The sequence below is a fragment of the Bombus bifarius genome, unplaced genomic scaffold (genome assembly GCF_011952205.1).
Source record: "Bombus bifarius isolate JDL3187 unplaced genomic scaffold, Bbif_JDL3187 scf7180000007964, whole genome shotgun sequence".
NCBI lineage: Eukaryota > Metazoa > Arthropoda > Insecta > Hymenoptera > Apidae > Bombus > Bombus bifarius.
In genome coordinates, this window is record NW_022884351.1 from 247873 (window position 1) to 273443 (window position 25571).

A 25571-nucleotide genomic window follows, 5' to 3' on the forward strand; every position below is an offset into this window, starting at 1 on the left:
ATTTTTTTACAGTAATACTCTTAAAATGTAGTTAGTTACTAAAAGTTCTATATTTATTATTTTCAATTTAATTCATTCAATTCAAAAAGTAAAATTCATAATATTAAAAAAAAAATATATATATATATATCCAATATCGAAAAATTTGTGATATTAATATTAATATTATAAGATAATAGCAAACATAGGACACGTTGATGAAAATTTAATTAAAGCATCACTTCGTTTCGATGTTCAAAACAGAGATTATAGTATATGTTGTTGCGGTAACCTCAGTATCCCTAACTTTATTGTAGTAAACCGGCGACCAAGGTAGAATACAGAAAGAAGAATTTTTATTTATTAAATACAAAAGAATGTCGAATTTTGTAAAATTTATCGAAGAAAACATACTTTATGAAATTTTAGCCGTATCATGGCTTTTACTTCTTTGGAAATATTATTTAAATCTTCGTCAGGTAAATTGTTGTAAATTTTATCTAATCATTATTAACCTAAATCATTAAAGTTAAGTTTCCTCATCTTATTAATTTCTAATTTTACTTTAAAACATGATTTCTTTTTCATTATAATAATTAATTATAACATAGATTCGCCTTTCTATTATAACAATTTCCTAATTTTTGTAAATTACATGATATTTAAAGAAATTATATTTCCTTTTTAGAAAATGATTATTATTAATAAAATTAGATTTATAAAAATAACTCTGTGTTATACGTGAAGCAATATAAGTTCTCTTTTTTATAGAGGGATTTGATGATGAGATTGACTGATTTACCTAAATCAGTTGAAGGTTTAATGACAAAGGATGTTTATAAGAAAGCACACAGTTATTTGCTAGATCGGTTAAAATTTAATGATTTTGAGAGTATATTTTCTGAACTTTGTACTGCGGTATGAAATTTTTATTTATACATGTATATATTATGTTATGTCGTAATATTTAAAATGAAATCATATAGTTCTTATAATATGTAAGCATTTGAATATTTATAGGTGTATTTGTTAAATTTATGCTACTATCGATTTTGGCTATGGAGTATTGATATTGTCAAATATTGTGGCTTTGATGATCAAAATGAAATTCTCTTAAGTGGTGTTTGTATGTTCATTATAAACGTTATCTATGATATAATAATTTTGCCATTTAAGATTTATTCTACGTTTGTTGTGGAACAAAAACATGGCTTTAATAAAGAAGTAAGAAAGTAAACATTTTTCTAATAGTATGATAAAAGTAATTTTTAAATTCTTAATTTAATACTGTTAATTTTAGACACCGTTATTCTTTGTCAAAGATCAGCTTCTTCGATTTGTTGTATGTGAGATACTTGCGGTACCCTTCCTATGTGCTGTAACATGGATCATAAAAAATGACGGAGGGTACTGTTTCCTTTATCTTTGGATATTTTTAATAGTTGCTGCTCTTTTCCTTATGATTATTTACCCGGAACTAATTGCACCACTTTTTGATAAATACACACCTCTTCCAAATGGAGATTTGAAAAGAAAGATTGAAGAGTTAGCAGCATCGATAAACTATCCACTTTATAAAATATTTATTGTTGAAAATTCAAAAAGATCATCACACAGCAATGCATATCTGTATGGTTTTCACAAACATAAAAGAATTGTTCTCTATGACACTTTAGTCAAGGAGTATTATAAACCAGCGGAAGGTGAAACAAACACAAAAGGATGTACTACAGATGAAGTAGTAGCAGTATTGGCACACGAATTAGGACATTGGAAATATAGTCATACACTAAAGGGATTTATACTTGGCCAGGTAAATTTTTAGGCAACATATTTACAATATTACATCTTACTTACTAATGTATAAAAACAAATTTTTGCAGGTACAGCTGTTGATGAATATTTACCTATATGCAAAACTTCTTGATTATAAACCTATATTTGAAGCTTTTGGGTTTATGGATAGTCAACCCACGTTTATAGGATTCATAATTATTACTATCTATATTTCAAATCCCCTAAATATAGTAAGTTTAATGTATTACTTTTGATTTAGAAAAATTTGAAAAATCTTTGCATGCGTAAAATATTGTACGTTTGCTATATATATATATATATATATATATATATATATATATATATATATATATATATATAAAACAATATGACATAAATCTTTAAATATTCATAAAGAATGAAATCTTATAAAATATCTCACAAATATTTCAAAATAATTTTAAATTGTTTTGCTTTCAAGATGTAATTTATGTATATTTTATTTATGTTGAACAATGATATTTAAAGTAATATTTATAATATTTATAAATTATTTTACAATTTTTACAGTTAGTCCAATACATAACAAATATACTTAGACGAAGATTTGAATTTGAAGCAGATAAGTTTGCAAAAATTTTGGGACATGGACAAACATTAAAAAGCTCTTTAATTAAGCTACAGGAGGACAATCTTGGTTTTCCTCTTTATGATAAATTGTATTCTAGTTGGCATCATAGTCATCCTCAAGTCCTTGAAAGAATTGAAGCTATTGATAAAGAAGATTAACTATAACACTTTTTAATACATCATGTGCATCATGTATATTATTTTAACACTGTGTATATCAATTTAATGCATGCATGGTTAACAGCCATGTAAAACGGTTACATTGGATAGTAATCAAACAATGGTTTTATAATTTGCAATTGATATAACTTATAGTGTAAGGGTACAATTAAATAATAGCCATACACACGATTTATAAAAAAAATGTGCTAAAAATAACAGAATTAATTTGATTTATCACACGTTCATGATGTAATTAATATTTTATAATCACCACATATATGTATTTTAAAGTTACAAATCAGATTAAAATAATTAAAACTTTATCATTATATAAAGAATGATATTAAAACTTTAAAATCAATTATATAATTGACGAATGAAAATGTGCTTCAATGAATCGTAAGCAATTATATTTATAGATTTGATTTAAATAAAAAATAATTATTAACAGAAACTCTTAATATAATTTAATTTTTAAAATAATGTCATAAAGTATTTGTAATATATTAGGAAATAATTACTATGATTATAGATAGCATTCATTTAAAGCAGTGCATAAAATTGAATTTTCATGTTCTTTTTTCGATTTTACGTAAGCATACAATACAAGTATCTTGCATTGTTTTGTTTTGTTTTGTTTTGTTTTTTTTTTTTTTTTTTTTTTTTTTTAGACAACGATACATTTTAATATAATATTGTCATGTTTTTTGTAATAATACTAAATATTATAAAGTATTTTATACCTTATAAAATAAAAAGCACAGTGCTATTCATCAAAATGAACATATTATCATCAGTTTTAGATATATAAATAATATTTATATAGAACAATTATTTTTTTAGGTTCCGTGTAATTTGAATTATAAGGTCAAGATATATTTTTAGATAAGTATATACCATATACACAAAGTGATGTTACATTTTATATATAGAATTTCCATTAACTTTTGTTATTTATTACTCTATATTTAAATTTTAAGGCATTTATGGAACATTATTATATATACATACATTCCCTTCTAACATATAATTTTATAGCAGCAAAATAATACATGTATAAATGGTATTAAACTTTTATTAAATTCTTAATATATATTTCTCGATATTTCAATTATGTAGAATGCTCTTTTTTACATTAACATTCATTGTAAACTTAATATTCCGCGCTTTTAGTACAATTTTTAAAGTAATATTTATTATAGTATTTTATGTACACGAAAATTAAAAACTTTTCTATATGAAATTTAAACAAGAGAATTAGAGTGAAACATAGTAAGAAATTTTTGTTATTGTTTATTTGTCTTATCTAGTTTTGATGAAAAAACAATGCAATATTTTGTAATTCTAGCTAATATATCAATTATATGCGAAAGAAATATTTGTTTGCCGTTATAAAATACTTGTATACGAATTAAAAAATGAAACAAATAACCAAATGGTAAAAATAATTAACATGAATTATCTTAAATATTATGATATTCTTATATTGCAACCTACATTCATATCTCAATTTTATTAAAATGCTCATGTTTACAATAAATACATTGGGGAAAAACCACGTGATAGATCCGTTTCTTATTCCAAGATTTATTGTGCCTGAAACAAATATGAAAATATATTTAGTTCGAATTATGTATTGCGAAAATGTAATTTATTACGTTAATAATTTGGAATAAAGATTGGGCCTATATCCGTTAGACAAATAGCAATACACATTTGCAAATATTTAATTTATAAATTAATCATTTAATTAAATTAAAAAATTAATTTAATTAACTTTTTTTATTTGTAAAAAATTGAGAAGATCACCAAATTTAAATTATTTATTTCAGTTATCAATTTTTTCACATTTAACATTAAAATTAAGATTAGTAAATAAAAATTTGTAATTTCCGATAGTTTCTGATGCTGTACATTTGTCAATCAAAATACAATTAAATGAGCGGAAAATTTTAGTAAAATAAGGTTTTAATGATGTATAATCTAAATTAATTGCAGAAAGCTTGTATTATGTACTTTCTAGTATTACTCTCTTGCGGTACATCCTAGCAAAGATACTTATGAAACTTTTACTTTCATTTATAAGCAGCAATTCAGTAGGAAATTATGCCTGTAGTATGATGAAATTATAATTTCAATAATAGTAATTATAACTACTATGTAATAATGTAAATTGTTAGTATAAAACTCTAATAATGGTATAATTAGTAGTGATAAAAAAACATCAATAATTGTTCGCTTTATATTGAAAATTTTCCACCCTTCAATTATACCAAATCTTACAAAGTATCTTCTACATTGGACCGCTTATAAATATTTGATATCTTGCAGATGCTTTGTGCATGAACACATGAAAATTCGAGGTTACAGCATGCAGGTATACAAGAACTCTAAACCTGATATTGACCACGAACCTTCGCGCATGTGCATGCCAAAACTTTTTCTCATTGATCGAATCGATGTCGATAACAAGTTACAAAATGCATTGATTTAAAAAAAGAATGAAAAGAAAGAAATTACTTATAAACCAAACAAAAATTATATATCTTGTACAAAATGCTAATCGTGCATAAATTAGTTTATGTTCAATTGAAATATTACAAATGACAATGCTTCTATTGTGAAGAACATTAAAAATAGACTTTACAATGATCTATGCATTTATAATACTTATTCTGTTTAATCGTATTATTAGTAATTACTAATGCATATAAATACGCAAATAGATATTTACATAACTGACCAACTATTTGTTCATGTAAACAAATTAATCGCGATCTTTCAATCATTATAGATCAAATTTTCAGCTTGCGAAAAAGAAACAGATAGAAAACTTTTCTTTAAACTCTGTTCCGGAGTGGTGCACGGGCTCTTTATGCTATTCTAAATTTCGATACCTACTCGTTTCTTGTTTCAATATTTTTACTCTAAGAAGTTTATAATACGGTGATCCGTTAGAAAAAAAAAAGTACTTCATGCTGGACGAACTTAAACTCCTGAGTTATAATTCTTAAATGGCTTGATGATTTTATAATAGTTAATTTATCACCTACTTATACTTCAATACGAACAGAAAGTCAATCAGTAATTAAACAAAATTTAGCACAGATAATTTCAGATAGAAATTTACAATATTAAATACAATCTACATTACACTTTTCAGTCACTCCTAATTAATCTTAAAGCGTAATCCAAAATCGTAAAATACAAAATCTTGCTCTTTGTTCAATAGTAAACTTTCGTTTAATAATATTTTACTCATATGGTATCAATACTATTTATCATTATTGCACATTAATTATTTATCAAAACTACACATCCTTTTTTCTAACTATTACAACAATACGTATGATTCAACTATCATATGACATTAATCATATTGGTAACATTATGTTTACTTATAAAATGAATTAAAAATGACATTGATGATACACACTAATTTAAATCTTCAACATATATTCGATAAAAATTCATTTGAAAACAAATCAAGTCCAATGCCTCTTGCAAAAATTCAAATGATTATTACAAATAAGATTTGAGAAATTAACATATAAAATTTACTTAATGTTATCTTAAAGTGAATTTTTTCGCTTCGAATTACCAAGTTATTCATATCATAGATAAATATGTCTCATTCATCTGTATAAGTTCGTCCAGAAAGAAATCTATCATCCTATATGTACAAATAAATAAATATAAATATAAACAAATATATGTATATTTATTTATTTATATGTGTTTGTATATATATATATATATATATATATATATATATATATATATGTATGTATGCATGTATGTATGTATATAAATATAATGAGTTATAAAACACAACAGTACCTTGCACTTGTCGCTCAGTTTGAGCGCAAGCGACCTGGTGGCTGGTGTTCCATCGTCGTGTGGCGACAGAGAGAGAGACTCACGCATGTGAACACACGAGTATGAGCACTGAACAAGTATCCAAAGCTGCTCTGAAAAGATTTCATTCCATTCCGAATATCGTCCCAAATGTTTATTCTCTCTTTCATTGTTTCACAAGTTTCTTTATTTCCTGTCAAGCAAACGATGGCTCTAATTACAGAGTACATCCGGTTTAAATAAAGTTTCTTTAATACATTATTCGATATTCGGAGGAAAAATTTTTCAGATAAAAATTGCACAGTAAAAGAACTAAACAGAGTAATACGTTAGTTAAAACGGACTTAAAATTAATTTAAAATTATTTAACGATTTTTAATAGTTGATGTTATATAAAAAAAATTTTTTTTAGTGCAAATTAAAAAAAAATATAAATTTAAATAATCATTAGAATTATACTTGATATTACATAATAATCATTCACCGTTTTCAAATCACTGTTCTTTATAAAAGAAAAGAAAAAAACGTCTTCTTTTCACATATTTTACCTACAGTAATTAACAATTACCTAAGGTGCTTTGTAAAAAACAATTATATCCCTTCAAAAAGAAGGGCTATATCAATATTATAGATTATTAGAAATAATTTTAAATTTCCAAACACTACGATTTGGCTCACAACTGGCTTAGTGTGACTTTCCTCTGAAACATTTCCCTATAACGTAATTAAATGATATCGTTGAGATATAAACAAAAATTAATAAACTCAAAAAATTCTTTGAATCATTCATATAAATAATGATAAGTAGAATTAACCAACAATAATTAATTTATCTTGATTTTTCAATGAAGACTCCCAGACAAAATCTTTTAAAAACAATTTTATATATGTAAACTGTTAAATTTACATATTTAAAGTTCGATATTTTCTAGGAAAAACGTAAAGACAATTCCGGGAGCCAAGCGGAATGAAAGGCTGTAATTCTGCTTATGAAGAAAGACGTTATATAGAAAATATTTATTTTTCGTTTGATTGAGCCGCGCCGAACATCGGTGCTATATATATTCTCACTTTTTTTCATCTTCTCCCTCTCTCCTCTTCTCTCTTTCATAATCATTTATACGCATGCAAACATTCTGTCAATTTTCTACATTCTCTCTTCCATACACACGCATATTTATATATATAATCTCTCTCTCTATCTATTTAAATATTTGCAGTGGTAGAATCTTGCTTATCCGAATTCACGGTTATTTGTTTGAACCATTGACTTTTTCTGTTGATTGATTGTTTAATTTCTCTTTAAATGAGCAAAATTTGTTAACTTCAAATTACTTCTATTAAATAAGATAAGTATCCCTAACATAATATTCAAATAGAATAAAAATTTATTTAAATCAATACGGTTGCAAACACAGTACTTTTTTTTAACCTTCTATCTATTGTTAGTTGGATATAACATCGTAAAAATTTAAATGAACAAGAGTTCAATCAACGAAAAATGTCCATGTGAAAATACTTTAAGTTCCTACGATACACGGTTAATCAAGATCCTACTATTAAGATTTGTCTATCTATACAGTACGATCGACTTAAATGTATACATTCAATTGTTTCTTTGACTGTTGGAAATATAAAAAGAGATATTTAAAAATTATCTGGTATAAAACGGAAAATGGCAATAAAAATGAAGATTTTTCTTACGAATATTTCTTTTTTTCTTAAACAATTTGATATATCAGATTATTACTGATTAACCACTTTTTACAAATTAAAAACATATCATTCTTACAATTCAAAAAATGCATATTTGACCTTTTAAATTTTATTTCTAAAAAGATACTAAAATATAGCTCAATAAAAATGTTGAATAAGTTATCAAAACAAGCCATTTCGAAATCTCTTCTATTCATGGTGGAAAATATTCATTTCCATTTTTATATTCATTTTTAAATTAAATACTATTCTTGTATTTCCAAAAGTTCCTAAGAAATAGTTAAATATATATATTTAAATCGAATATATTGTATGTTTGTTCACTACGAAAATACAAAAGTATTTACAATTTAATAAATAATAAGTCGCCACTTGGAGTATCCACGGGTCATAGGTCCTGTGTTTACAAATCACAGTTTCTTTCCAAGTGTCCAATTGATCACGAAATCAATTTATTTGAAATCTGAAACTCTGAATTAAAGATATCTTATTCTATTCAATCGATGATGTATTTTCTGTTGTCTTCGTTTTACACATATCTCAAAACAGCACAAGATAATTTTTTAATGTGAAATGTGATAAAGTTCCAAAAATTAATGAAAATGTCTTTTTTTGATACATTTTCCTCGCGAATAGTATAGTCACTATAGATTTCTATACGAATTTATTAATTTAAACTAAATTAAAAGCTCGTACATTTTTATGTTTTTTTATTATAATTTCTTCGTTGTATTTACTCCTTAAGATCTACTTTTAATAACAAGCAGTAACTTTATCGGTATTACAGAGGTTAGAATTGGAACGGAATACCACTACTTTTAACAATAATTGTCATCGATTGAATACAATTATTCTAAAATTCAGTATCTCATTTTCTAAAATTGACTGTTTCAATTCGACCCAAATTGAAGCAACGAATTCTCCCTCACACCACTCCACAGAGTAAGAAAAAACTTTAAAGAGAAAAATCGCTCTTTACTTTGGTCTAAGAATCCCTGCAATCCTCTTCTTCCTCCTTCTTCATTTCAATACCTTCTTCTTCTTTCGTCTCAACCGTTTCTACTAATTCTTCCTTCTGTTCATTAGAGATTACTTCCTTCATATCAATTTCTTCTTTCACTTCTTCTTTCACAGCTACTTCTTCTTCCTTTGCAGGTTCTTCTTTCTCTTCAACATTCGCAGATGTTGATTCTTGTTCTTTTGATTCTTCAATTTCCTCTCCAGATGGACTAACATTAGTCCATCTAGATTTTCGTCCCCTATTTCGATTTTCTCTTTCCATGTTATTCGGATGTTTATTACCACCTTTTTTGTCCCTAAGATTATCCCTTTGTGAGTGATTCTCTGAATCGGAAGGCCAGGAACCAGAAGGCGGAAGTTCCTGATTTCTCCAGGGAGCAGCAGACTCCGGAGGAATAATGGATGGCGGGCCCATAGGACCGAAAGGTGGTCTGACATGGGGGCGAATATCATCAAAAGGTGGTCTGAAAAAGGCATCCGGCTCTCGGGGATCAAAAGGTGGCCCACGAGGACCAAAAGGCCTCATACCAGGACGAAGAGGACGAGGTCCCAAACCTCGTGGATGGAACATTAATGGACCTATAGAATAAAATCTTGTTAAACTTTTATTCGTTAATTTAAATTTATTCATTCATTCGATTATTATACAGGGTGGTTGGTAACTGGTGGTACAAGCGGAAAGGGGGTGATTCTACGCGAAAAAAGAAGTCGAAAATATAGAATAAAAATTTTCTTTTTTAATTTTTTCCATCGAGACAACGATCTACAGTGAGATCCGTTATAACGTACCGCACGCGTGCCGAGCGAAAATTCAAAGTCAATTTTCTCGAAGACAAAGCCTCAAACGAAAAATTTTTATCCTATATTTTCGACTTCTTTTTTCGCGTAGAATCATCCCCTTTCCGCTTGTACCACCAATTACCAACCACCCTGTATAATAAAGTTGAATGTAATAAAATTTTGTTATATATAAAAGTTCGGTAGCAAATATATAAAAAAATACTGACGTCTACATTAAATACGTACAAGTGAAAAAGTTAGCAATTCCTGAATTATCTTTTTATTAAACTTGTTTACCTGGTCCACGAGCTCCTAAGGGAGCTGGCCGCGGTCCAAACCCATCAGGATGTCCAGGTCTAGGTCCTCTAGGTCCCATTATTGGCGGCATCCCAAAAATAGGATCAATTCCAAAGAATTCTCGCCTTCTAGGTTCAAAATCACCCCGATCGAGGTGTCCCCTTGGGTCAAAACCATCTTGAAGCCGTGGATCAAAACCTTCTCGCCTAATTTCATAATCGAACCGATCCCGATCATCGAGTGGTCTCCTTCCTCGTACTTCAGACCTATCAAATTCCTCCCTTTGGCAAGCAATTAATCAAGAATTCAATGCTTTAAACATACTATAATTTTGTTAACAATTATGTTTTGTAAAATGTAAATATCATTACTTAATGAATATTAAAAAAAAGAAAAAAAATGTCATATGTTGCATTTTACATCGCATATTGTATAAACATTACGATGATTGTATTTACTTCTGTAATTTACACTTATTTACTTCAATTGTAAATTCAAAAATTAATACAAGATAGTAGCTCACCTTTGTTCTCTGAGTGATCCAAGTCTTCCGAATTCTTCTACTCTTTGTTGTCCATGTATTCTATTATCAAATTCCTCTTGATATATTCCTCCTTGCAACCTTGGAACATCCATAAATTCCTCGTGTATTTGTGATCCTCTATGACCTCTTCCGAAACTTTGTCTGTCTCTTTGCTGTTGATATTCTCTCGGATCTTGCGGATTACGAAAATCTGGTGGTCGAGCTGGAAAATCACCTCTTTCTTGAGGTAAACCAAACTTTGGCAAATCCATTAAAGAAGACAGGGGTTCTCCACGAGCCGATCGAGAATCATCAAAACTTCTGTCGGATCTATCTCGTTCCTGGCGATTACGAGGTATTATTCGATCGACACGATCTTCAAGTGGTAGTGTGCCATCAGCCAATTGACGCAAACGATCAGCTAAGCTTGGTTTCCCATCTTTTTTTGGAGTAGTTTCGTTTTCCTGAATATAAATATTTTGTTAGAGCCGCTTAATAATTGAAAATGAATTGAGATTACTGTCGCGGCAATAAATAATGGCATTATTAATGCAAACTACAAATTTTTGTGATTTAAATCTTTTGGGCTGTATCATACTACTTTTTAAATATTTTTGATGAAAGTAGATCAATAAAATCTTTACTTCAATACTTTTAATTTAATCTTCTTTTAGCAGAAAATAATTACCTGAAGAGTTTGAGTTTGTGGATTTCCTTCTCGATTTTCCCGGTTTTCCCTTTCTCTTCTGTCATCCCTGTCTCTATCTCTAAGATCTCTTCTACGATCGCGTCCCCTATCTCTCCCTCTACCTCGGTCTCTTCCGCGATCCATTCTGGAGTCAGTACCTTCCCTATCTCTGTGTGATAAATGCGTCTCTCTGTCTCTTCTTTCCCTATTTTCCCGATCTCTCTCTCTTTCTTTATAATCTCGATGCTGTTATTAAATTCACATCAAATTAGAATTTTATGCAGGACATTCTAAATCGCATAGTTAGGACATTAGTTGCTGCAATAAATGAATTTTATTTACCTCTACTTGTTGATCAGATTCTGCTCGTTCTTCATTTTGTGAAAGTTGTTGTTCAGTTAAATTACTTTTATTTTTTGCTCCATTTGAACTTTGTGGCATTGCATCTTCCATCTCTACATCCATGTCATCAGCAGAATGTTGTTGTTGAGGTAGTTGCATTTGCAAAGGCGCAGAAGGGCCTACACCATATGGTTGGCGTAACATTGGTAAATTTGGCATACCTGTTTCTGTTGTTGGAGGAGGAACTCCTATTGGAGGAACATTATGTGGCATACCTAGAAAGAGATGAAATTTGAGCTTTTATCGCTTTCTTTTATTCATGGTTTAGCTCACTTTATGTATTGATCATATACACATACCAGTAGAATTAGGTTTATCAGATGGAGCAGCTGGAGCTGGTAAAGGAATTTGAGTTAATAAGCCGACGCCAACACCTGCTCCAAATGGAGAATTTACAGGTGGTGTTAACATAGTTTGCATCATTCCCGGTGGCCCTAATAAACTTTGCATATTTGGAGGTGGCACACCTATGGGAACATTCGGCATTAAACTATGTGCCATCGGTAATCCCATTGGTCCAATCATACCTAAACAATATAAAAAAAAAAAAAGGTATAAAACGATAAACTTTAAAGAAAGAATAAAAATAACTAATACCTATTTTTGATTGAGTCTTCAATTTTCGTTAAAATTTTCCTTCAATAAGTACTTACGAGGAACTCCTGGCATTGTAAAAGCAGGTGGCATCATCTGTAATTGTGTATTTGGTGGCGGTAAAAGAGCGGCTGATGTAGGGGGTCTAATTGGTGGAGGTTGACTTGTATCGATTACTTGTTGCTGCTGTTGACCTTGTTGTGAAGTTTGTTGCTGGGATTGTTGCTGTTGAGCACTAGTTGAAGGTTGCATTACATTTACAATACCATCCGCCAAATTTGGAATTCCAGCAGCTGCAACTAATGCTTGCTGTTGTAATTGCAACTGTTGTTGAAGTACATCTGCATTTGTTCCGGAATGCTTTAATTTACCTGTTAATGATTTATAATGATTAGCATGAATTGTCTCAAATATTTCTTAAAACATAATTGTTCCTTTACCTTTTAGATTGGGTGGTAGAGTGTCTTCGTCAATCATACCTCCTTCCTCTAATAATTCTAAATCTTGATCAGTAACATTAACTAATTTATTCCAAGGAATATAACTAACTCCTAATTCAACTTCCCAATAATCTTTCCATTCTTTTCCTTTCACCCCTTTTCCTGGAGCCCAAGCTAACTAAAATACAATAAAAATTCTATTATTCTGAAAAGACATAGAGTTTTATTGTTATTTGATAATACATTTATAAATATATTCAATAAAAACGATAATAAATTATTATTTTTAAAGGTGACCAAAAATGTTAACTTACAGTGATTGCCTTTCCTTGCATTTTATGATTTTTAAGCTTAGTAAGAGCCCTATATGCATCTTGCCTTCTATTCATACATATAAAGGCGCAACCTCTGGGTGAAATTAAATCTATACTGACAATATCACCAAATTCTCCAAAAGTATCTGAAAGTTCTTCTTGGTGTACTAATTTCGATAGATGTCCCACCCAAAGAGTTGTACTACAAACTGCAAATAAATATATTAAATTCATATAGGAAAAAAAAAAAGAAAAGAAAACAAGAAGAACGATTCCTTCGATGTAAAACCAAATGCATATGCATATGAAAATAGGTGAAATTACCGCTTAATTTATCTCTCACAATTGGTGGTAATCCTCGTTTACGCCTTTCTCTTTCTTTTTCTCGTTCTTCCTCAGTCATTTTTTCTCGACTATCCTCCCGTTTTCTATCACGACCTCTGTCTCTTGAACGAGACCTACGATATAATAATATCCTTAATATCACATGATCATAACAAAGTGTATAAAATAATGTATAAATATATATTTAGGTATATTGCCTATAATATAATATAAGCAAAAGAAGACATGTAAAATTACCTTCTCCTCCTAGATCTGCTTCTTGATCTAGATTTTCTATCTCTGTCTCGATCTCGATCCCTGTCCCTATCCCTATCTCTATCTCTATCCCTATCTCTGTGTCGTGGTGATCTAGATCGACTGTGATGTCTGTATCGGTCAGGCGATCTACTCTGCGATCTTGTATTTTCACAATTTACAATTTCTACACTGCTACTATCTCGCCTTGCACCATTTCTATAGACAGTCATTTATTAATAATCAGTTTCAATATTCAGTAATGTTACAAGTTAAATTGCAATAGAGATCAAAGTAAATTTAAATTAAATGAGAAACTAAATTTCATGAAAATGAAAAGGAAAATATATCTTTTACCCTACTTTATAAAAGGGAAGAATGTTTACCCAGAATAATCTTGCGCGTCCTGCCGTTCGTCAAGAAGTGGACTTTTTTGATTTTGATGCGCTTGCTGATTTATCTGCCTAATATTTGATAAGGGTTGAGAGGCATACGGTAGAGCCGGCGGATAACCAGGAGGTGGTTGACTCATATCTTGTATGACTCCACTACTTACATTTGTTGTATAAGTATTTTGTTGACTTGGCTTCAAAATGTCTGATGGTTTTAATTCACATTCAGATGCAAATGGTAAATTCTAAAACAAAGATCGATTTTCATTAATATACATGAAACTATTAGGATGTCTCTTTTACTTTTATGTGAACAGGAAAACTATTAATACTGTTAATAACATACAGGAACAGTTTGAGCCAGATGTTTATCAAATTCTTCCTCTTGCTGCTTCATTTGCTGAAGTTTCCGCATCTTTTCTTCTGTTTCATGCTGTGATGAAGAAGTACTTCCCTGCATTGTTTGTTGTAATGTTTGAAGTTGTCTCAAAACCTATTATCAATTAAAGAATTAAGCAATTTATTAATTAAATCATATTTTCTCCTTGACTATTATATTGATGTAATAATGATAAGTTAGTACCTCTGGATTTGTTAAAAGAAGTCCAAGACTCTCCAAACTATTTCCTGTTGAAACTGTATTGTGTTGACCAGTATTAGATCCTGCGGTCGCTGCTGGTGAACTAGCAACAACAACATCATCATCCTCTTCCTCACCATAATCAAAATCTAAGAGCTTTTTATCAAATTTTACAGAACTTTTCTGTTCATTTGTGGACTCCTGCTTTTTTAATAATAACTGCTGTAAATGTTGTAACTGATCAAGGAAAGAAACATCCATTTGAGTTGAATTGGATTGCCCCTGAAAAAAGAAGCCAAAATTGAAATTCTGTTCATTTTACGTACAAAAGATATGCGACAAACTGTAAGTGTACAAATAATATATAGAATAAATATAAAAACAAGACTTACTAAAAGTTTATTAGCATTAACTATATTTGCTGTTTCTATTTTTGTTTGTGCAAGCCAGGCAGGATCGATTGGCTTTGCGGAAGAAAATAATTTTTGATCCTTTACCGCATTTTTTGCAGTCAAAGGGGGAGTCTTTACTGAAGTTGTAGTATTACCAACATTATTTGTTGCAGACGCATTCAGTGTACCTAAACATAATAACGAATATTCACTATTTAATTTTATTTAAATTTGATATATTAACTCACAACTTCCTTTTACCATTGGTATTAACTGCTTGCTCCTTATGTATTGGATGATTTGGATCCGCAAGATCAAATAAGGGCTGTATAACCTCCGAAGGGAACACTGCATTCTTCTGCCAAAGATTTAAAACTCTTATTACTTTGCTTTTATCTTCCTGAGGGCACTTCAAAAGATTTAAGAAAGTAGTTTGCATGTTCTTGGCAAAGCGTGGAGCAAAGACATCTTTCTCAACCCCAAATTGGTGTCTGGACTGACGTACAATTGAATCTATAACGTACAATCCAGGCACTTTGTACTCTGGCTTACACTGTAACATTAATTGGCAATTAATACAAATAAAACAAACAATATAATTACCATGTATTTTATACTTTGCTCTCAAAAGCTTTCTTATTCTTTATAACTCACTTTTTGGATGAATTTCTCGACACTTTGCACAACATGTTTATAGAATTTAATTGCCTTAATTGCACCTCTAGTTAAAGAATTCATCTTAGCTTTGGAAATTGGTGGTTTAACATCATACAGAGCTGAGAGCTGGAAAAAAAAAACATATATATAATTATTATTTTCTATTTTTAATACTTCAATGTATTCATAATCATTTAACATAGTAGTCAGAGAATATGATTAAATTTTTTAATTTAAGAAATCTTAATAGTTCTCAATAGTACTTGAAAAGAACTGTTGATGTTGATTAATGTACCTATACTCTTCAAAAGCAATTCTAAGTTTTATATGTAACAAATCAAAAGTCAACAATATATGTTTATATAAATTCTAATGAATTGATCGCAAAAATTAAACAAGTTTTATTACAATTGCTATGAATTCAACTAATATCACTTACAAAATATTCCTTATTGCTTTCCCTTATTTCTCTCCCTTCCATCACAAACATAACTAACAAAACTAAACCACACATATACAATAATTATTTACCCTTTCTTTATCATTACATAAATTACAAAATTTTTACATAATAAAGACGACGATGTTATGCATCGCAAATACTTAAAATCACAATAAAGGTTCTCTCTGATTTCTCTCCCTCTTTCTTACATATAAAGATAATCGCTCTCTCTCTCTCTCTCTCTCTCTCTCTCCCCTCTCTCTTTCGCACGTCTAGAAATCAAAGCATTCTTCAAGCACGAAAGTCACTTCAATTTTCATACAACAAACAGCACAGACAAGTCGGGGGAAATAATATCATTTGAATCTTTGGTTTAAAATAATGACACGATCTCAACTTTGAAAAGTAAAAAAGAAAGAGAAAAAGGAAAAGATGAACAAGAGAAAAAAAGAGGGAGAGTCGGCGGGCTAGAAGAAGAATTAAGGGTAAGTCAATTCACCTCTGCGTTAAATGCCTTAACCGCCTCCATCCTGATGAAGGTGCGAAGCACCAAAGATTTGCTATGTTTCACAGAAATCCGTGATCCTTGGGACGTTCAATGTTTTCGCGATAAATCGCATGTCTTGGCTCAGGGCGCACTGTCTAGCTGGGCCATGCCACTCAAGATGGCGGCGCTATTTCCCGAAAGGCATCGCGGGGCGGTGATGCGTGACGTCACATGCCGCTATGCACAGTCGGTAACAAGTTTCGCTTTAATACCGATTATTCTACACCAATCAAAATCCAAAGAAATAAATTATTAAACGGGAATCAATCTAAATTTCTATCTTCCCACGATTTTCTTCTCCTTTTTTTTATAATTAATTCAATTTTAATAAAACATGGTATATACGTGTATATATGTTTATATACTATATATGCATTATATATATTTATACATATAAATTTAATTAGCCATATAAAAATTATACGGTATTTACACAAAATTGATATAAATTTGTTCAATATGAAATATTATATCATTAGTTTACTTTTTTATAGTTCTTTCATTATTGACCACAGCCCTCTATAAATTTCAGTAATTAATTTATAAATTTCAATATTCCTTAAATTTGCACCTCATTATATAAGTTTTATAAATAAGTTTGTAAGAAAATAAGAAGAAAATTTATCACAATTTATAAAATAATTCTTTGTAAGAATTATCTCATAATATATTGTTCAGTGTATATTAAATACATATGCATATTCCACGCTACTATATGTATAAATATACTGTATATACTTACAAGTTCTGCTAATAATTATCTATATAACCTGATATAACTAAAAATTATAAGGACAGAGCTACCAACCGTATATATCTACGTACATCAGAAATGTCAAATAATCATTTCATAGAAGTTTGAACTCTTATGTACGTTTATATAGTTTCACTATTTCTATGTAATGTGAAGTGTGTTATTATTTGAAATTACATCGCATTATAAATATAGAAAATGTTTATTCAATAAATAAATATATAAATATAAATGATCATAAAGAGAGGATTTTACAGCAACACGATACAAGTAATAATAACTTAACAATCACTTTACCATGACGTGCAAATTTTGAATTTTCAAATTGAATCTTGAGTTTGTATAAATATTTTGTCGTATATTTTTATGAGTTATAAGCTTTATTTAATAAATTTTATTAATGAAACAGGTATCCACATTTAGTAAAAATGATAAAAATACCGGATGAAATTAACCTCGAGAATTACACTCTGATACTTCCGTCAGTGGCTGTTGGAAACGTTGGACAATTATGTATTGATTTATTAATATCTAGCTTGGACATGCACAAAATTGGAAGTTTATGGAATTCTATGTTTCTTCCGATATGTGGACTTGATCCTTATAATAAAAATTCTACTTCTCTTTGTACTACCGCTGACTTTTACCTTGGAGGATGCCATAATATAATTCTTTTACAATTACGTTCACCTTATGTTGGCAGTTCGAATGACTTCTTTAATGAACTAGCACAATTTATTCAACAAAAGAAAATTAGTAAGGTACAGCAGTGTAATGCATATATACTAATATTACAAATGTCAAATCGTTTGATTGTTATGTTAATATAAAAACTATTCTTATAGATAATAATCCTAACCAGCAGTTATGATTATGAGTGTGCAAATAGGTCAGAGTGGAGAATAAGGTACCTTACCTCGGATGATTCTTTATTGAATAATGAAAAACTTCTTAAGAGCTTACATTGGACAAAGCATATGAAAAGTATTACAATAAAATCTACAAGACAATATTACATTCCTGGTGGTGGATTTGCAAACGGTCTATATGAGTATTTTAAAGAAAAGGAGATTCCTTGTACAGTACTGTTTTGTTATTGTTCAGAAGGAGACAATGTTTCTGATGCATTAATGCTTTTTAAAGGACTGAATGACTGGTTGAATTTAGTAAATGATGATACTAATGATATTAAACATCCACCCTCTTGGGAATTCTTTTTTGGAAATCCACCTGCTTCTAATATGTATTGAATTTTATATCTATCTGTACTTTGTTGACTCTGTTTCGACTTTTAGAAAATAAATTATAAATATAAAAATTGGTGCTATAAAAATTACATCCCAGTAAAAATATCGGTTTCTTAATATTAAAGAAAAGAAAGATGCATGGATGTTAATAAATTTTAAAATGATGTTGCACAATAAATGTGGCATTGTCGTTAAGCTAAATTACAAAGTTATATTTAAAAAGGAACAAAATCCATTTGTTTAAGTAATATTTAATTTACATAAGAACTTTAACAAATTTATTATTTATAAAAGATGATTAAGCAAGAAGCTTGAATTTAGAAGAGAAGGCGGAATATGACACTACGGCAGCTAAAAGGACAGCAAGGAGTTCCGAGTTAACCCAAGGGCCGCGATATATGCCTGGATTATTAAGCACTACAACAACTAAAGGTTTCACACTATTTGGATCTTCTCCATTTCTTAATGCTTTACGTATAGCTGCATATCTTTCATCGTCATATAATTTTATATTGTATTCTCCAGAACGTGCTTTTTTCACATCTTCTGTCCAAGAAACCTATAAAATTGAAATTTATTTCAATTGCAATTAAGTTTTTATAATTTACACATGGTTCTGATTTGATATAAATTCAACTTCATTATAAATTTAATAAGATTTATTTCAAGTATATAGATTTTAATTTCAATACCTGATATTTGTTATCAGAACTTAATCGGGCAGCTGGTAATGATTTGCCATTAACCTCTGCGTATAAGGTAATACCTTTCACACCATTACTACACTTAAGCACAAATTGTGTTGTGAATGCAACATTTGTCAGAATTGTTGCATCTTCTGTGACATATGCAGAGGCAACGACTTCAGGCTTCTGGCACGTTTCGGCAAAAGTGTCGAAAATTCCACAAATTATAAGTATAGAAAAAACAATGAATCGTTTCATTGTACTGTTTTACGTTTACTTTAACTGATGATTTCTCTTAAATGTTGTTTACAAATAAATTATATCAATAAAATTAACTTCACTACTGTCAGTTTAAATCATGTTAGGTTAAACGTTAATTACGTATACCTATAGTGTGTTTACAAGGACTAAACTATGTACTCTGATGACGTGTGTACGTGTGGATACGTGAACTGACACGTAGTGAATAGTTGGAAACAGTGGTACCAACATATTTTTGAAATATTAAGAAACATTAAAATGTAACTTGTTTATGAGCAATATTTTACTTATAAATTTCACATACCACAATTAGAAATGTATGATATATACGTTTACATTATATACATATGTTATACAATAATTAATATTTTGCTGTTTATTACGAAAGCATAATTAATTAAATACAAATTTAAAACTCAGCTCTTTATTTAATTTTTTTAGGACACAATGTCAAAAAGGATGTCACAGAATGTTAATATAAAATAATATATATATATATATATATATATATATATATATATATATATATATATTGTATATACATGGAATTAAGATATATAGATTATTTTTATCCAGATTAAATTCATTTTAAATCATGCATACATAATATAAGAATATATTATGCACTTTGTACTAAAATAAAATTAATATAAGTTTGTATTTTGTAAATGTAAATTAAAATATAGAAGATTGTTTATATACAATGCTTGAAAAAATATGTGTATTCTAATATTATAAATATATATTAATAGTTATCAAAAGTTTATAATATAGGCACACATTATAAGAGTATTTGGTTTATAAATACTTGAAAAATCTATACACGAGATACAGAGTTTGAGCAATAATAAAATAATTGCTCATCACTCATTTATAATACAAATTCTTTAAAAGTTATATTCTCGTGAAACTTTTGTATATTATAATAGTCAAATTATTTTGGTACTTAAAATACTATGAAAGTTATTTTACATAAGCATGTATAAGATGTATTTTTACTAATAAATAATGAAGATTATATATGTGCACTAAATATATAATTTTGTTGATATTAATGAAAATATGTGGTAATAAAGTATTACTATTCACTTGCACTAGTGACTTTTTGCTCTTTAGTCATGAATTTAATTGCACTACTGAACTTTTATATATTTAAACAATCCTCAGATTTCAGAGAATAATGTAAAACAACTGTAATTGAATTAACTAATTTAAAATTCAATCAAATTCATTTCCTTTGTTACTGTATTTATCGCAGTTGATGTTACAACTGACGTAGTAAAAGAGCGTACATGAGATCGGAAAGTTGATGCAGGTTCCCATGCTTCATCCCTGATAATTCCTTGATTTCGTGGATACATAAGCAATGGATCTTTTCCTGTTTTTCTACATAGCTCTTCTTGAAGCACTATTAAACGAAATCTCCAATATTCGTAACTTGCTTGTTTAAGTGCATTGACCCATTGTTCTACTTGCGATTCTGAACGACCACTTAGGACATGTCTCTTTTCATATTCGTCTCTAAATGCTATGCTAAATGCGAATACACCTTCCGATGCAGCATCAAGGTTAATACTATAATTTTCCAAAATAATTACACCTGCTGGTTGCCTAGTGTCAATCTGTCCTAATTCGTTGATGTTAAAATAAAACAATAAATTGCATCTTAATTTAAACCACTTTTCTTTGAATCCTAAAATCCAAATGATATGAATATCAGAAAATAGGTATGAAAAAAATAAATGTTTGTAAGGGAATTTATAGGTTATAGGTAATTGAAGCTAGTAAGTTGATGAGTATGATATTCTCTCAAATAAATGTAAACAACTCTTAACTAAAGACTAACCTGATTTATGTGCTCGTTTATGATTTAAACGGCCTTCAATGTCAGCGGGGCCATTACTTGCCTCGGCAAGTTCCTTTTCGTTGAATTTCATGATGGTAAAAAGTTATTTACACTTTATACATTCGTGTATTACATAAATACTATCGCATAGTTATAATACGTATATAATTCATATTTCTTTGTTTTGCTATTGTTCTAACTTCTTGCATTCATTAAAAAATTTGGCTATGTTTCTCAAAATTTAATGCCAAACTACCAATATTGCACAAAACCGTGGTATTATATTCCATTATTCGTTTATCCTTTGCTGATTCTAATATGTTTTCTTGATTTTAATTACATAAATTGTATCAAACGTTTATTACAAATATTAAAGGGCTATTAGAATCCATGTTGTATACCGACGTAACATGAATGCTTATTCGTTATTAAACGTCAACTATAAAGTTTGCAGATTACACTACATACATATCACAAGTTTGAAATAGCGCGTTGATCTTAACAGTCTGAGAAACATACACATAGATCTGTCGTGTTTCTTTTTCTTTTTTCTTTTTTCTCAAATTGTTTTAGCTTGGTTTTCATTCGTAAATAAAAAATATAAATTTTTTCGCACAAATGTGTATTAACACTTTCTCTAATAAATGTACTACCTAAAACATAAAATTCAGATAAATAAGTAAACTGACAAATTTGGCAAACCTGAAAGATATATATAATACATTTCATACCTTTTACATACACATCTATGTATAAAGGAGTGTGTTAACGGCACACATCATTTGTCAAATTTATAATCGTTTTTAGAAACTTATTTACATTCTTACAGATGTGACTTATCTTAATTACCTGTAATACGTATTTATTTCTAAAACATCATATGCTTAATTCTATCGAGATAAAGTTTGCCTTATAGCACAACAGTTTATAATTATTTTTAATATAATTAAGCAATGGGTTCGTTAACAAGTCGACAAAACGCTGGTGTAGAAGAAGTTGATATTGTTTCAAATCATGCATACAAATATCCTCCTCGTTCGGGTTTGTTTATGTTATTTTGAGAATATTTTTATATTATCATCATCATCATCATATAGCCATAAGCAAGATATTAAAATATATGAATTAAATTATTCTTATTTTAATAAATTACATATTAAAATACATATCATGTATTAGAAAATGTTTTGTATTTTATTTAATAAATTTTATTCATTAGGAAGTTATTTTGGTAGTCATTTCATAATGGGTGGTGAACGGTTTGATACACCTCAACCAGAAGCCTACCTTTTTGGAGAAAATGCTGATTTGAATTTTTTAGGAAGTCGCCCAACACCTGTAAGATATGATATTATTACAGTATTATACAATGTATACATACAGTTCTCAAAAAATTATTTTTAACACTTCACTTAATTTTACCTTAGTTTCCATATCCTCCACCACAAGCTAATGATCCTACTAAAACGTTGAAAAGCTTAGTAAATATAAGAAGAGAATCATTAAGATTGGTTCGTAATGTTGATCAAACTTCCACTTCACCTCAGTGTCATAGTGTTAAACATTATGGAGATGGTGATATAGACAAGAAATCAAATCGCTATAATATTGAATTTACATTTGATTGCGATGTAAGATGTGCAATCACAATATATTATTTTTGCACCGAAGAAATAACAACAAAAGGAGCCACGTATGTAATAAAGATGTCGTACAAATTTTACATATTATGCGCAGTGTTATATATAATGAAAAGTATTATTTGTAGATACATACCAAGGGATCCATCTATGAATTCTGAGACATATTATTATAAGAAAGGTGCCAATCAGTTATTCTCTCAAACGTCGCATGTGTTTGATCCAACTGCCTACAGCAAAGAAGATTTATTGTACAATGCTGACAGGGAAGTATGTACGTTTGTAGTATCTATATATTATATTTATAAAACTTTGAAATTATTTTTTGTTCATCATTATAATTACTTATAGATAATTCCAATAGCAATCCATTGTGTAGCAGAAGAAGGCTCAGACGAACCAAAACAATCTCATACAACTATAGCAGTTGTTGAAAAACATTCGGATGGAACATACGTATTAAAAGCTCTTAAACAAAAGCTTTATGTTGATGGCCTTTGTTACTTGCTTCAAGAAATATATGGAATTGAAAATAAAAACGCCGAAAATGCAAAGGTATAAAATAATAATATATACCCAGAATTTCTTATTTTATATTCGTTTCATGTCAATTTATTTTTCAGCAACAAGGTAGTGATGAAGATACAGATGATAATGGATCAGAATGTGTTATTTGTATGTGTGACGTGCGAGATACTTTAATATTACCGTGTAGGCATCTATGCCTATGCAATAGCTGTGCAGATTCTCTTCGATATCAAGCGAACAATTGTCCAATATGTCGGGCCCCTTTTAGAGCTCTCCTTCAAATTAAAGCTCTGCAGAAAGCAACTGGAGCAATTATATCAAATCCACCATTACCAGAGGTCAATATTTATTTATTCATACAAGTAATTATCAAAATACGTGTCAGTGTTATGTGCACATATGTTTAGATATATGTTTATCATCTTTATATCTTACTCTATTTCGGTACAGTTTGTTGTAAAATTTAATTGAAAACAATAAACTGCCTTTTTATCTGATAAAAGAAATGTTAAATCCTTTTTCAGGGAAGTTGTGAAAATATACCAGCTGGATACGAAGCTGTATCGTTAATAGAAGCTTTGAATGGTCCATATATTCCAAGAACTGCTGTTCTTGCGCCAGAATCTCCAGACACTCCTGATACAGATACAGCCAGTGCGATTCAAGCAGCTGAAGCATTAAATAGGTAAAATATTATATTACTTGAATTTTTAAATTTACGTTTAGTTTATGTTAGTATAATCGATTTAAATTGTAATTCACATGCTATTTAAAAGATCTATAGAACGTACACCTGTATCGAAACATGTATCTTCAAAAGATGGAGATGTATCTGCAAGAACAAGTGGTACTACATGCCCTACCCCGGAATTTCGAATGTCTGTCTTGTTAGCCAGAGATGAACATTCAGGATCACAGAAAGATTTACATAGCCGATCTCCAGCAATGAGGATGAAAAACTCCGGGCATTTACGGGAAAAGGCAGTATTACGATCACGAGATACCCTTAGACTTGTTAATGAAAAACAACCAGTTTCTCTTTACGAGGTAATCTCCTGATGTCCAATTTCCAATATTTTTTCGTTACTTAGCACTTTTAACAAAATATTGAAAATATGCAGATTTTTACTACGTCGTCCAAATAAATTAGTATTTACAGGGGCAAGGACAAGATGAAGACAGCGAGGCAGAGAAATTATCTCCATTATTAGATGCAGCAACTAGTACAGAGGCACTTGATACTCATAGTCGCGGAATATGTGATATAGATATTGATGACGAGATTCAAAACACAGAAAATGAAAATGACGCGGATATTACATGTCATTCACATTGAAATAAATATCATCAGATGATATCTAATTATGTCTTCTAAAGAGAAAAAAATAAAATGTATTTAATTAAGTTTTACAATGTAAGAATGCACATATTTCCTTAAAATTCTGATTGTAAATTGTAAATATGACATTATAAATTATAAATTAAAATTGTTTACGTTTGTAATTATTGGTTAGAAATCTAGCATGAAAACTTATTATTTAAAAGTTGCACGTAACCATATCATTTCTTGACAAAAGTTTGGTTAAACTTCGTTTCTGGACATCATTCCTTCTTTCTAACATTTTTCGCATCGTCTGATACTCGATGAATAGAGACGAAATATGATAGCTTTTAGCCTAGCAGCCCATTGGTTCAAAAGTTATTTTGAATTAATAATTAATAAAGCTAATATTTGAAATAGCTATATTTAAGTAAATGAAATACTAAATAGACGTATAAAATTTAACTTTAAGAAGCTAATAAATAAATAACAATCAGAGTTAATAATGTAATATGAATAT

The 25571-nt window shown here is 29.2% G+C and overlaps 6 protein-coding genes across 14 annotated transcripts; 3 read left to right on the forward strand and 3 right to left on the reverse strand.

Annotated features, from left to right (window-relative positions):
- Positions 1 to 167: 167 nt before the first annotated feature.
- Positions 168 to 22657, forward strand: LOC117205249 (CAAX prenyl protease 1 homolog). 2 transcript variants are annotated; one of them, XM_033443593.1, is made up of 7 exons: positions 168 to 458; positions 751 to 897; positions 1000 to 1203; positions 1280 to 1792; positions 1863 to 2006; positions 2326 to 2561; positions 22642 to 22657. In XM_033443593.1, exons 1-6 carry the CDS (start codon positions 357 to 359, stop codon positions 2542 to 2544), a joined length of 1329 nt encoding a protein of 442 aa, XP_033299484.1. In that variant the 5' UTR covers positions 168 to 356; the 3' UTR covers positions 2545 to 2561; positions 22642 to 22657. The 2 variants fall into 2 exon arrangements, with proteins under 2 accessions (XP_033299484.1, XP_033299394.1); XM_033443503.1 differs by lacking the exon at positions 22642 to 22657 and having other exon boundaries at positions 169 to 458; positions 2326 to 2729.
- LOC117204916 (SR-related and CTD-associated factor 4) lies at positions 3993 to 16750 on the reverse strand. Of its 4 annotated transcripts, XR_004487173.1 has the most exons (20): positions 16721 to 16750; positions 15777 to 15905; positions 15384 to 15675; positions 15123 to 15310; positions 14734 to 15012; positions 14497 to 14643; positions 14145 to 14395; positions 13762 to 13977; positions 13504 to 13637; positions 13180 to 13388; positions 12866 to 13043; positions 12485 to 12796; positions 12131 to 12358; positions 11772 to 12046; positions 11430 to 11675; positions 10742 to 11205; positions 10219 to 10499; positions 9101 to 9720; positions 6388 to 6518; positions 3993 to 4143 (listed from the first exon to the last, which is right to left on the reverse strand). XR_004487173.1 is itself a non-coding variant. In XM_033442950.1 (19 exons), the coding sequence occupies exons 1-18, from the start codon at positions 16748 to 16750 to the stop codon at positions 9107 to 9109; spliced, it is 4473 nt and encodes a 1490-aa protein (XP_033298841.1). In that variant the 3' UTR covers positions 3993 to 4143; positions 9101 to 9106. The 4 variants fall into 4 exon arrangements, 3 of the variants coding, with proteins under 3 accessions (XP_033298841.1, XP_033298975.1, XP_033298760.1); XM_033442950.1 differs by lacking the exon at positions 6388 to 6518; XM_033443084.1 differs by lacking the exon at positions 3993 to 4143 and having other exon boundaries at positions 6384 to 6518.
- Positions 17561 to 18832, forward strand: LOC117205428 (proteasome assembly chaperone 2). 3 transcript variants are annotated; one of them, XM_033443922.1, is made up of 3 exons: positions 17561 to 17858; positions 17932 to 18283; positions 18368 to 18832. In XM_033443922.1, exons 2-3 carry the CDS (start codon positions 17951 to 17953, stop codon positions 18770 to 18772), a joined length of 738 nt encoding a protein of 245 aa, XP_033299813.1. In that variant the 5' UTR covers positions 17561 to 17858; positions 17932 to 17950; the 3' UTR covers positions 18773 to 18832. The 3 variants fall into 3 exon arrangements, with proteins under 3 accessions (XP_033299813.1, XP_033299896.1, XP_033299725.1); XM_033444005.1 differs by having other exon boundaries at positions 17574 to 17792; XM_033443834.1 differs by having other exon boundaries at positions 17620 to 17638.
- On the reverse strand, positions 19001 to 19895 carry LOC117205685 (translocon-associated protein subunit delta). Its single transcript, XM_033444394.1, has 2 exons — positions 19462 to 19895; positions 19001 to 19328 (listed from the first exon to the last, which is right to left on the reverse strand). Exons 1-2 carry the CDS (start codon positions 19711 to 19713, stop codon positions 19068 to 19070), a joined length of 513 nt encoding a protein of 170 aa, XP_033300285.1. The 5' UTR covers positions 19714 to 19895; the 3' UTR covers positions 19001 to 19067.
- On the reverse strand, positions 20840 to 22057 carry LOC117205619 (pleckstrin homology domain-containing family J member 1-like). The gene is made up of 2 exons (XM_033444269.1): positions 21563 to 22057; positions 20840 to 21409 (listed from the first exon to the last, which is right to left on the reverse strand). Exons 1-2 carry the CDS (start codon positions 21651 to 21653, stop codon positions 20928 to 20930), a joined length of 573 nt encoding a protein of 190 aa, XP_033300160.1. The 5' UTR covers positions 21654 to 22057; the 3' UTR covers positions 20840 to 20927.
- On the forward strand, positions 22301 to 25115 carry LOC117205089 (probable E3 ubiquitin-protein ligase MGRN1). 3 transcript variants are annotated; one of them, XM_033443212.1, is made up of 9 exons: positions 22301 to 22603; positions 22782 to 22900; positions 22990 to 23255; positions 23331 to 23472; positions 23554 to 23757; positions 23826 to 24068; positions 24255 to 24415; positions 24507 to 24777; positions 24881 to 25115. In XM_033443212.1, the coding sequence occupies exons 1-9, from the start codon at positions 22516 to 22518 to the stop codon at positions 25064 to 25066; spliced, it is 1680 nt and encodes a 559-aa protein (XP_033299103.1). In that variant the 5' UTR covers positions 22301 to 22515; the 3' UTR covers positions 25067 to 25115. The 3 variants fall into 3 exon arrangements, with proteins under 3 accessions (XP_033299103.1, XP_033299189.1, XP_033299273.1); XM_033443298.1 differs by having other exon boundaries at positions 22303 to 22603; positions 24890 to 25115; XM_033443382.1 differs by having other exon boundaries at positions 22479 to 22603; positions 22786 to 22900.
- The last annotated feature ends 456 nt before the right edge of the window (positions 25116 to 25571 follow it).

What these genes read in the sequence shown, in the direction of transcription:
- LOC117205249 (XM_033443593.1), top strand. Translation starts at nt 357, where the DNA reads ATGTCGAATTTTGTAAAATTTATCGAAGAAAACATACTTTATGAAATT. An exon ending in TTTCTGAACTTTGTACTGCG is followed by an intron (nt 898 to 999) that starts GTATGAAATTTT and finishes GAATATTTATAG; the next exon opens with GTGTATTTGTTAAATTTATG. An exon ending in TTTCAAATCCCCTAAATATA is followed by an intron (nt 2,007 to 2,325) that starts GTAAGTTTAATG and finishes CAATTTTTACAG; the next exon opens with TTAGTCCAATACATAACAAA.
- LOC117204916 (XM_033442950.1), bottom strand. Translation starts at nt 16,750, where the DNA reads ATGGAGGCGGTTAAGGCATTTAACGCAGAG. An exon ending in TTAATGCTAATAAACTTTTA is followed by an intron (nt 15,013 to 15,122) that starts GTAAGTCTTGTT and finishes TTCTTTTTTCAG; the next exon opens with GGGCAATCCAATTCAACTCA. An exon ending in AGCAGATCTAGGAGGAGAAG is followed by an intron (nt 13,638 to 13,761) that starts GTAATTTTACAT and finishes ATTATATCGTAG; the next exon opens with GTCTCGTTCAAGAGACAGAG.
- LOC117205428 (XM_033443834.1), top strand. An exon ending in AACAAAAGAAAATTAGTAAG is followed by an intron (nt 18,284 to 18,367) that starts GTACAGCAGTGT and finishes CTATTCTTATAG; the next exon opens with ATAATAATCCTAACCAGCAG.
- LOC117205685 (XM_033444394.1), bottom strand. Translation starts at nt 19,713, where the DNA reads ATGAAACGATTCATTGTTTTTTCTATACTTATAATTTGTGGAATTTTC. An exon ending in GTTCTGATAACAAATATCAG is followed by an intron (nt 19,329 to 19,461) that starts GTATTGAAATTA and finishes TCAATTTTATAG; the next exon opens with GTTTCTTGGACAGAAGATGT.
- LOC117205619 (XM_033444269.1), bottom strand. Translation starts at nt 21,653, where the DNA reads ATGAAATTCAACGAAAAGGAACTTGCCGAGGCAAGTAATGGCCCCGCT. An exon ending in TAAACGAGCACATAAATCAG is followed by an intron (nt 21,410 to 21,562) that starts GTTAGTCTTTAG and finishes TTTGGATTTTAG; the next exon opens with GATTCAAAGAAAAGTGGTTT.
- LOC117205089 (XM_033443212.1), top strand. Translation starts at nt 22,516, where the DNA reads ATGGGTTCGTTAACAAGTCGACAAAACGCTGGTGTAGAAGAAGTTGAT. An exon ending in CAAATATCCTCCTCGTTCGG is followed by an intron (nt 22,604 to 22,781) that starts GTTTGTTTATGT and finishes TTTATTCATTAG; the next exon opens with GAAGTTATTTTGGTAGTCAT. An exon ending in TGTACAATGCTGACAGGGAA is followed by an intron (nt 23,473 to 23,553) that starts GTATGTACGTTT and finishes AATTACTTATAG; the next exon opens with ATAATTCCAATAGCAATCCA.